Source organism: Lactuca sativa, chromosome 9 (assembly GCF_002870075.4).
Source record: "Lactuca sativa cultivar Salinas chromosome 9, Lsat_Salinas_v11, whole genome shotgun sequence".
Lineage (NCBI taxonomy): Eukaryota > Viridiplantae > Streptophyta > Magnoliopsida > Asterales > Asteraceae > Lactuca > Lactuca sativa.
The window spans coordinates 38064891-38076084 of NC_056631.2; the positions used below are offsets into that span (position 1 = coordinate 38064891).

The 11194-nt window shown below is 37.3% G+C and overlaps 1 protein-coding gene across 1 annotated transcript; it reads right to left on the reverse strand.

The window, feature by feature from the left end:
- Positions 1 to 329: 329 nt before the first annotated feature.
- On the reverse strand, positions 330 to 3252 carry LOC111882689 (calcium-dependent protein kinase 13). Its single transcript, XM_023879053.3, has 7 exons — positions 2386 to 3252; positions 1735 to 1878; positions 1466 to 1618; positions 1237 to 1352; positions 988 to 1155; positions 689 to 919; positions 330 to 607 (listed from the first exon to the last, which is right to left on the reverse strand). The coding sequence occupies exons 1-7, from the start codon at positions 3011 to 3013 to the stop codon at positions 455 to 457; spliced, it is 1593 nt and encodes a 530-aa protein (XP_023734821.1). The 5' UTR covers positions 3014 to 3252; the 3' UTR covers positions 330 to 454.
- Positions 3253 to 11194: the final 7942 nt, after the last annotated feature.

An 11194-nucleotide genomic window follows, 5' to 3' on the forward strand; every position in this document is an offset into this window, starting at 1 on the left:
GATTGAAGAACGCTACAAAAAAGAGGACAATGCAAAAAAAAAAAAAAAAATGCCACCAAGTTTCTTCCTTTTGTTCTTGATTGAAGAAACGCCACATAAAAGGGACAATGCAAAAAAAGGTGTTGCCAAAAGGAAGTGGGGAGTAGAGAAATATATTAAGAGAACCATCTTTCATGAGCTTTAAAGTCTCCATCTGTATAAAAACCAAAAGCATACAACCGGTTTTCCCAATTCGATTCAGATTTTTATTTTTCGGTAAGATTAGTTGGTGTGGAGGACAGTTAATGCTTAGTAAACAAACAAACCAATCAACACAAACACCTACATCAAGTTCAAAACACTATTTCTTTTGCAAGAAAGAATCTATTAACCCATCCACAAAAGTTCTCCAAAACCATACACTAGTGTAACCATATGCTACCAACAAGATATAATTACAAAACAAATTCAATCCTTACTCTGTGTTCCCCAAATTCAGAGAACCATCTTTCATGAGCTTTACACTCAAGCTGTTAAATCGTCCCCTCGAATAATGTCGAGAAGCTTTTCTCCAATCCGTTCCTGTTTTCATCATCGCCGCAAACTCCTCGTAGCTGATTTTTCCATCCTGCATCATTCAATTCATTTGAGTTACAACGACACTGACAACGACAATGACAGTGACAGAGACAGAGACAGAGACAGTGACCTTATCTGTGTCAACTTCTTGGAAGATGTCATTTGCGATATTTGAACAATCATCGTCTCCGTCTTCCATTAAGGAAGCGCGAAGCTCGTCTGGCTCTATGAAGCCATTACTGTCTTTGTCAAAATATGAGAAAGCCTTGTGAAGATGTTCGTCGTTTGCCATTTTTTTAAGGTGGAGTGAAACAGCAGCAAATTCCCCATAATCCAAACTACCTTTTCCATTTGAATCTACCTGTTACCAACAAAAAACTTCCATTATATAAAGGCTAAATTGCAGCTTCAATAAGCAGTTAGACTTACAGCTTCAATAAGCAGTTGTACTTCCGACTCAGCAAGTTGTGTATTCAATTTTTGTAATCCGGTTTTTAATTCTTCAATTGTAATAATACCATCATCATCCGTATCAATCTTTTTAAACGTGTCCTTAATGTCTTCAAGTTCTTCATTGGAAAAGAAATCCGCAATAACCTAAACATCAAAGAAGATTACAAAGTAACAATTAACAAAGTAACTATTTTTTATAACAATTAACAAAGTAACAGAGACTACCCTAAGAGCCTTTCTCTTGAATCGATTCATTAATGAGAACTGTTTTAGTCTTGACTTGACAACATCACCAAGTGGAACATTAGGAGCTTTTTTAGCATTTTGGAGCCAAGGATGTTCTGCAATGCAATTATTAAAATGTTACATTGAGTAAGTAAATGTATCATGTATGGATTAAAGATTATGATCTTTTCATCTTAATCTTTTCAATGATGCAAATGATTGAACATACCAAGTACTTGCATAGCTGTAAGGCGAAGCTTTGGATCTGGTTCTAACATTTGGCGTACAAGACTCTTGGCACCTTCTGAAACACTGGGCCATGGTTCGCGTTTGAAATCAATTAGCCCACGAAGAATAGCCTGTGCAACCCCTTGTTCAGATTCTGCAACAAATAGTCAAATAGCATCTTTCTATTAACTATAGCAATGTCATCTAAATACAAAAGGTGGATTTGTCAAAGTATAAGGTCCTAATAAGAAAAGATTTGAAAGTAACTACCTGCCCAGAATGGAGGAACACCACATAATAGAATATAAAGAATGACTCCTGCACTCCATATATCAATCTCTGGTCCATAGCTACGCTTAAGTACCTCTGGAGCCATGTAATAAGGGCTTCCAACAATTTCAGAGAACTTCTCACCTATATTAATAAGTGATCAACATGGTATCAAGTAAACATATATAACTTTTTTGAAGCCAATTCAATTGGTAGTGTCCAACTCCAAATTAAGTATTCTAAAACAGAAGTATCTTTAAGCATATACGACTAAAAGCTAAAATTAGCACAGCAAACAAATCAAGTGGATTAAAAGTTAAAACTCATCTTCTTGTCTTCCAAATGCAACTAAAATTCACTGCAGCTGAGACGGGGTTTAATTATATGATTATTTAGAGGTAGAAACTTCGGTTTTGAATCATCAGTTTAATAATGGCTGAAAGAAAACCCCCTATGAATGAACTCTTTAAAGCATCAAAATCCCCCAAAAATACTCTATTGTTAAGACTGAAGAAAGCAGTTACAGGTTATTATCTCGTTTTGAATATCAAGATCACCTAATAATGGCTTTCAAATGGACATCCAAACACCCCCTTTGGCTAACAATAAGCTTTAACCCTCAGCTTCTGGAAAATCTTGAAGATAACTTACCTGGCTTAAAGAAGATAGATAGGCCGAAATCAATAGCTTTGAGAGGCGAATTCTCCTTCTTGTTCGCAAACAAAAAATTCTCCGGTTTCAAGTCTCTATGAATCACTCCATGCTTATGACAAAGCTGCACAACTTCCACCATCGTCCTGGTAACAGCAGCAGCCGCACGCTCCGTATAATGCCCCCGAGCAACGATCCGATCAAAAAGTTCCCCGCCCTCACACAACTCCATCACCAAATGCACAGCATTCTCATCCTCACAGGCCTCTCTAAACGTCACAATACTCGAATTATCCGGCAAGTGCTTCATGATCGCTACTTCCCTCCTCACATCATCCACATCCACCGCCGTCCGTAGCTTCCTCTTCGAAATCGACTTGCAAGCAAGCAACTCCCTCGAACTCCGATCTATACACAGGTAAGTAACTCCGAATTCACCGCGCCCAAGTTCCCTATCCACCATATATTTTTCTTCAATATTTTCTTTAGATACATCAGTCAAGACATTGATCGGCGCCTTCTTCGCGTTCGCCTTGTCCTTCTTGTTGTTATGATCGTGTCCGGAGTAGTTAGATGACTTGACATCCTCCCTGGCCACCGCCGCCGGAGATCTGCAACAGTTCCCCATCCTAAACTGAAATCAAGCTCAGGTTCTGAACAGGAAAAACCCTAACACAACCTGGGTATCACATCATAATGGTAGTCAAAATCAAAAGGCTATCAACAGGTATGGATTGCAGAAGATAAAGTTGAAGTGAGTGTGTGAAAAGCAGGGTGATTTTGGTGTGTGTTTGTTGGTGCTCGAGAGAGAGAGAGAGGGTGGGGGTTCTTCTGCGCCTGTTGTCGGCTAAAATTAGAAAGTGGGGTCAGAAGCGGCACGGAGAATTTGAACAAAAATGAGGGAGAGTTATATTTAAATTCATTTATTAGATAAAATAAAGTAAATTTTCAAGTTTATTGAATATAAAAAATCAATAGTTTTTTTTTTTATGGATGGATGATCCTTTTAACCATGTTTTTTTTAAAGCATAATATAGTTCAATATAAAAATTATCATGTTTTAATGTGAAAAATGTATCTTCACTAATTGAATAGACTATTATACCCTTCTTTATTTTTTTAATATCTAATAAATATTAAAAATAAATGGATACATCTCTCTCTTTCTCTCTCTAGAGGACATCTTGATATAGAGTGAAATTGATTACTAGTTGTATACATACACAACACACACTCCCTTCCGTATATCCATTTTGCATCCCTCTATACCGTCCACACCTACCATTCCAACTACCACCAAAACCATCATCAGTTTGTTTTTTGGGTACCTTTTGGCTTTTAAGATCCAACTTGGAGGAAAAGTCTGAAAATCAATGAGCTTAAGTCGCAACCAAACGGATTTCAGAGACTCGATGATAGTTTTGCGATTATGAAAACTTCATTTGATCCACAGCAATGTTCATAGAGTCGATGATGAAGATGATAATGGAGAAACAAATCATGGAACCACAAAAGCAAATCGACCCACCTCCACAACACGGGTTTTCGGTTTTTATCTTGTATTCAATTCTTGAAGAAGCTATGTTTTTGGTTCGGTTTTTATCTTGCGTTCAATTCTTGAAGAAGCTATGTTTTTGGCGTTCCATTTTAGAAGAACCTATTTTGCATCGATTTTCGTAGTAACAGGTTTTGAAGAAACAATTTCCCCATCAGCACAAACCTCGATTCCCAAATCAACCCACCTCCAATCCATTTGATTCTGATGAAGAAATCGACAACAAATCAACCCTAAAACCTATTACAAAAAAATCTTCCAAACCCATAATGTTGTTGTAAATATCTGGTCAGCTCAGATCCGTCTGTTTTCTTGATATGGTTTTCATCAGAACCTCCTTGTTTCAAAGGGAGAAAGAGACGAAAGAGGGTGGAGGAGATAAAAGACTGTGATTTTGGTGTTGTCGGAAATCCACGTGTGCAGGGGGTCCGTAGAGGGAGGGGTGATGGAGATAAATTGTGTAACAACGTGATTTTTCATCCAATTTTTTAAAAGCATCATTTAATAGAATATTGCAAAGTAAATCTCTTTATTAGTTTATTTGAAAAAAAAAACTCACAAACCTTACTTAAATATCAAAACAACCACTTTCAAAAGTTCCAACAAAGTCATTACCAAAAAGTTTTTAAAACCAAAGTAGATAAAATCTAAATGAAAAGTCAAAGTGGTATCATCAATAACAATAAACTAATGTAATTACCCCAAAAAGGTCCCCATCCTCCAAGGCATCATATCATGTTACTTGTTCCAATGCAAGGCAAAGAACAAGAAAAGAAACAAGTGTCAACATAAGCTAAGTGAGTCAATCATAGTATAGTGTTATGAAATGTACATATCCCAAATGGGTCAAACAAAACATGCATTCAACATCCCACATAGCATGACACCTAATACACCACATAACCATCACAATAAAGCTCATTATATAATTCATCATTAGAGCCGTTTAGTTACTTTTCATTATTTATCTCTATAACTAATTTTAATAATACTTCCTATGACGGGTCTATATATTCATCACTAACCCTAAGGCAAGTATCTCATTCACTGCTAACGTGAACAGCACGACCTAATTCACTAAATGAGGCGTGACTCTTACCCGTAACATTACTCCTAGTTCGTTGTGTTCGCTACACCGACATTGCATATAGTACACAGGTTTTCGTTAAGGATTGGTACAAATGGTGCCAATTCCACCATGTCATACCTCCCAAATCACACGTGATGTTTGTGTTGGCCCCACCGCATAGCCAACATCACTCTAGTCCACCCACCGCAAGGACCATGTCCCAAGTGATTGTCTAGAAAAACCACTCGACGTCTCTATTGGCTTAAGATCTTATCCTATAGGTATCTTTCAATCTACTAGGCCATCAAATAATTCAGATAGGATACACACATATGTCTAGGTTGCTACCTTTCGCCCCACTAGTGTGTTCAACTTTTAATTAATTTATTATTAATTCAACTTTTAAAGAATTACACATTTGACCTCCCTAAGTAATCATGCGTATTTATTAATATCTTTTACTAGGATATCACTTCACAAGTTCTTCTTATGTTTACATGCAAACAATTAATTACAAGTTATACCATTTTACATCACATCCAATTTTCATGAATATATCATCTTTACGGATATCACCTCACTAGCATGCTTTTTCCTAAATTGTCACAGAAAAATATTTCCAAGAAATCATTACATGCACACATCACATAAAATCAACACAAGGCATTATTTCTATCATGGTCCGAACACACCTCTAACACCAAAAAGAATAAGAATCTAACGTATATGCATCCTAAATTCTTATACACATAAGGAATCATATCACAAACAACACGGGTACATGAAACCTAAATAACCTAGGTTCATTCCAATCTATCTAAGATATGGAATTCCATAACAATGTACTTAAAATCCACAAAGATTAACTCGCCTTTGTCAAAAACACGTCCTTTTCACACTTCAAATCTTGTAGGAACTGAGGTATCAAGATTTCACCTAGTATAACACAAATAAGTAGATTACTAGAAGTCTACAAGATCAAAAATAGCAATTATATACCCAAAACATGCAAACTAGTTACTAGTCCAAATTCTCAGATTTTGACCTGAAACAACAGCATGTTTAAGGCCACTTTAGCACCACTAAAACGAGTAGAAATTACATTTTTCTTTCATATTCCCGTAGCTTAGTTTTTTATCTTTTCAGGAAGTGCTTATTCAGGTCCATAATATTTTTCTAGAACTTTTTATGAATTTTACAAAACCGCATATCCGTGCAGCTAATTTCTGACCAGTCAATGAAAATAATGATTTTCACCTTGGTTAGAGAGAACATCATATCTTGTGGATAATCACGGGCAAACTAGACTCAATATGTAAACTTTGAGAGTTTACGAATCCTAAATCTGAATCCCGATGTTTTTTCTAGATTTTCTATAGTACATGGGCAGAATAGGTATTTTTCTATAATTCCCAACTTTGAGTTTTAAGGTTTAAGTGACAAGTTAACCCATTAAGCCATAACCAAAAATGAAAAAAGCTGAAAATTGAGTTCTTAATTGTAAAAACATGTCAAGGAGTCAAAAGAACATTTTCAATCTCAAACCATGACTCAAAGTACATTGCTTTGAGGGAAAAACAAAATACATTGCTAAAAGAGAAACACCATTAAGGGCTTGGGTTTCCTCCACCATTATGCCACTTATAAAGTTATTTAGGGATTGTTTTGAAGTCCTTTCGAATGGTTCATAACATAAAAATACTCACTAGAATTGAGATAGAAATCAACATGAGTTTTAGCAACGACAAAGAAGATAATGATTCCAAAACTTTGAGCAATTCATGGACATGAACAATAACACTATTCAGGGTGTTCATAATAAGATTTTGACAACAATAAACCATCAAAATACATCCACTAAAGCTTGATTTTAACCATAAGAACATTCAAAGATTGTAAGGAGAAAGAAGATATGATCAATAACACCAAAAAGGAAGAAATTTAACACCACAACTCAACCAATTGTCAAACAATTGAAACCTAAACATTGAGGAAGAAGGAATTTCATAAAATTACCACTAGATTAATCCAATTTGGACCTAGTTGAAATCCACAAAAAAAATGTTCACCCCTTTTCCTTGATTCCAATACAACATGTTGTTGCCCTCTCCTTACCCATGTTCGTTTTTTTCTTTCTCTTTGCTAATCGATGCCAACTACAACACTAAGAGCAAGTCTCGATCGATTGAAACGCACATATCAAAGAAACGGACGCAAGCCTATTATTGCTCATTATCACATCGTTAAGAGCATCGGGGGTTTTTTTTGGTTTTTCAGTTAAGCCCCTCAATTGTCATGAGTAAATCCCAAACACTCTTAACCCTAATAATTTAACAAATTAGGTTTCTTTTAAGGACACATTGGCCCCTCAATTCCTATTAAACCTTTTTATGACTAGAAATTATCTTAACTACCCCACATTAAACTTTTATGTATACATTAACACACTTCTATTTTATTTATTGAATTTATAAACATAAACAACGAAATCACCAAAGAAAAATTAGCATTCAATTAACGGAAACTAACCTTGCTGGCGGATGGGAATTTTGGATCATTACAATCCTCCCCTCCTTAAGAAGTTTTTTCCCGAAATTAGGAACTGTAATGAACATATATGGGTAAGAGGCCCTCATTTCATCCTCAAGCTCCCAGTTCATATCTCTGCCATGCTTGTTCTTCAAAAGAATCTTCACAAGTTTCACCCTCTTCTTGTGTAACTGCTTGGTCTCACTCTCCAATATAGTTGTTGGTTCTTCAACCAAACACTTCGTTTCATCAACCCCGTAGCTCGTCTAATGGTAGAATGTTGGGTTCCTATGCTAAACACTTCCTTGAGTAGCATACATGAAATACATTGTGAATCCCCTCCAGCTCGGGTGGTAACTCCAATCTGTACGCCTGATCATCTATTCAATCCATCATCATAAGTGGACCAATGTAACACAATACCAACCTGCCCCATTTTCCGAACTGAATAATCCCCTTCCAAGGTGAGACTTTCAACATCACTTTCTTGCCCACCTTGAAAGTATTTGGTTGGTGCTTCTTACCTGAATACTTCTTTTAACGTTCACGAGCCACTCGCAAGCATTCACGTGCTATCTTCACTTTATCCTCGGTAATCTGCACAATCTCAGAACTAGCAAACTGATTTTCCCGTGGCTCCAACCAACACATAGGAGTGTGACATCTCCTCCCATAAATCATCTCATATGGAGCCATATTGATGCTAGCATGATAGGTGTTGTTGTATGTGAACTCTACCAAGGGTATGTAAGTATCCCAACAACCTCCATACTCAATAAAACATGTACGTAACATATCCTCGATAGTATGAATGTTTCTCTCACTCTACCCGTCAGTCTGAGGGTGATAAGTTGTACTCAAATGCACCCTCGTACCCAAATCCTCCTGTAGCTTCTCCCAAAACCTCGATACAAAATGGATGTTATAGACATAAATGTTGGATAATGGTAGACCATGCCTCGTGACGATCGACGTATATCTTTGCCAATTTCTCTAGATTTTCATTTTCTTGTTTTCAAAAAATGCGCACTCTTCGTCAACGTATCTACAAGCACATATACCATATCGTTGCCTCATGAGGTTTTAGGCAACTTTGTGACAAAATCCAATGTAACTTTGTCCCACTTCCACTCTGGAATATCAGGATGTTGTAACGCATCATAAGGCTTCTGGTGGTTAACCTTGACTAAAGCACAAGTCACAAACTCAACTACATATTTTGCAACCTCTCTCTTCATTCCTGGTCATCAATAATTAGCTTTCAGGTCTCGATACATATTTGTTGTTCCCAGATGTATTGAATACTTTGATTTATATGTGTCTCATAACAATGTATCACACATACCACCCACTTTATGGACCCAGAGTTGGCCCCAAAATGTCTTAAGTCCCCGATCATCATTTACCAATAAGGCCTGCTGCTTAACCATAACTTTTTCCTTCATATGCTCTTCTTTCAAACCCTCCTCTTGAACAGATCGAATCTGCTTAAAAATGAATGGAACTATTACCACCCCCATGATTTAAGGTGATAAGCCCCTTTAGGTTTCTTACGACTTAGAGCATCAATCTCATAGTCATGAACGACTAATAACTCCACCCAACATCGTTGTCTCATATTAAATTCTTTTTTATTTTGGATGTGTTGAAGGCTCTTATGATAAGTATATAGCATACACTTCATCCCATACAAGTAGTGACGCCATAACTTAAGTGCAAACACAATCGCTGCTAACTCCAATTAATGTACCGAGTAGTTCATTTCAACAATCTTCAATTGTCGGGAATCATAAGCAATCATATTCCCTCTCTATATCAACATACATCCCAATCCCGAATATAATTTATCACTGTAAAACACAAAGTCCTTATTCCCCTCGGGTAGAGAAAGAATAGGAGCCTCACACAGAAGACCCTTCAAGGTCTAAAATTCCTCCTCCTACTTGTTGGTTCAGACAAATGGTTCCGCTTTCCTTGTCAATTTGGTCAGAGTACCTGCAGTCCTGGAGAAATTCTTGATGAACCTCTGATAATAACCCGCTAAACCCAAGAAACTCCAAATGTCAGTAGGAGTCTTCAGTACCGGCCGCTTCTTAACCGCTTCAATCTTTGTTGGGCCCACCTTGATCCCCCCTAACCCAACTATGTGTCCAAGGAACTGCACCTCCCTAAACCATAATTCACACTTTGAGAAATTCTCATACAGTTTCTATCTCCGATGTGCATCTAGAAATTCTTGCAAGTGCCTCCGATGATCTTCGCTACTCTGAGAATACACGAGTATGGCGTCGATGAAAACAATAATAGACTTATCCAGGAATGGATGGCACAAAAGATTCATCAGGTATGTAAAAACCATTTGAGCATTCGTCATTCCAAAGGGCATCAATAAGAAATCATAATGTCCATAGTGTGTCTTGAATGTCTTATTGGGTATATCCTGCTCACTGACCCATACCTGATGATATCCTGATCGCAAATCAATCTTCGAAAAATGACTAGCACCCTACAGTTAGTAAAAAAGATTGTCAATCCTTGGGAGAGGATACTTATTATTCATGGTAACCTTGTTCAACTCTCGATAATTGATTAACATCGTCATGGTACCATCTTTCTTCTTCACAAAGAGCAATTGTGCTCCTCACAACAAGGAACTCGGTCAAATGAACCCACGCACTAGAAGTTCCTGAAGTTGTGACATCAAGTCCTTCATTTCTAAAGGATCCAATGGATAGGGTGCTTTATCTATTGGATCTGTACCCAAAACAAGATCTATTTGGAACTCTACCTGACGTGATGGTGGTAAACCCAACAACTCATCAGAGAAAACATCCTCATATTCCCTAACCACCTCCACATTAGAGAGACTCGTAGTCATCTTCGGACTCTCTAGCGCATGAGCCAAGAAAACCATACAACCCTTTGCGATACACTTTCGTGCCTTCATCACTAAGATAATGGGAAGAGACCCTAAGGACTTCTCCCCACGAACATAGATAGGCTCCCCTATAGAAATTAGAATACAAATGTGCTTGTCAAAAAAAGAACCTCAACCTGATTCGCATACAGCCAATCTATACATATGATAACGTTGAACGACTAGATCCGGATCAGAATCAAGGTCACATGAAAATGTGTCCAAACAAAACTATAGAAAACCCATCATACTTCTCCTGAACATGGATAGAATGCCATATCACAACCTTAATATCTAGTACATAACCCATAGAACTCCTATGTAATAAAATTGAGCACAAAATATATGAGACACAAAAGATAGACTAGCACCGGTATCAAATAACACTCTAACAGACATATCATTCACAGTAAAAAGTTATGACAATAACCTCATCGCCGCGTCTGGCCTCATTGGCGGTCCTCTGAAAGGCTCGAGCTTGCACTTTTGGTGCATCAGTCTTCTTTCCACTGTCACTAGCATTAACCTTTGGTTTCATATATGACCACTCATATGACTCGTCTGCCTGCATTTATAGCAAATCAACTCATTCTTGCACTCCGCCTGCTTGTGGCCTAACTTACCACATCTCATATAACTCATAATACTATCACTGCATGGTCCATTATGTATAGAGTAACACTTTTTGCATAAATTTGGCTTGTCGGTCTTCTTGCGTTGGTGACCCTTGTTCTTCTTC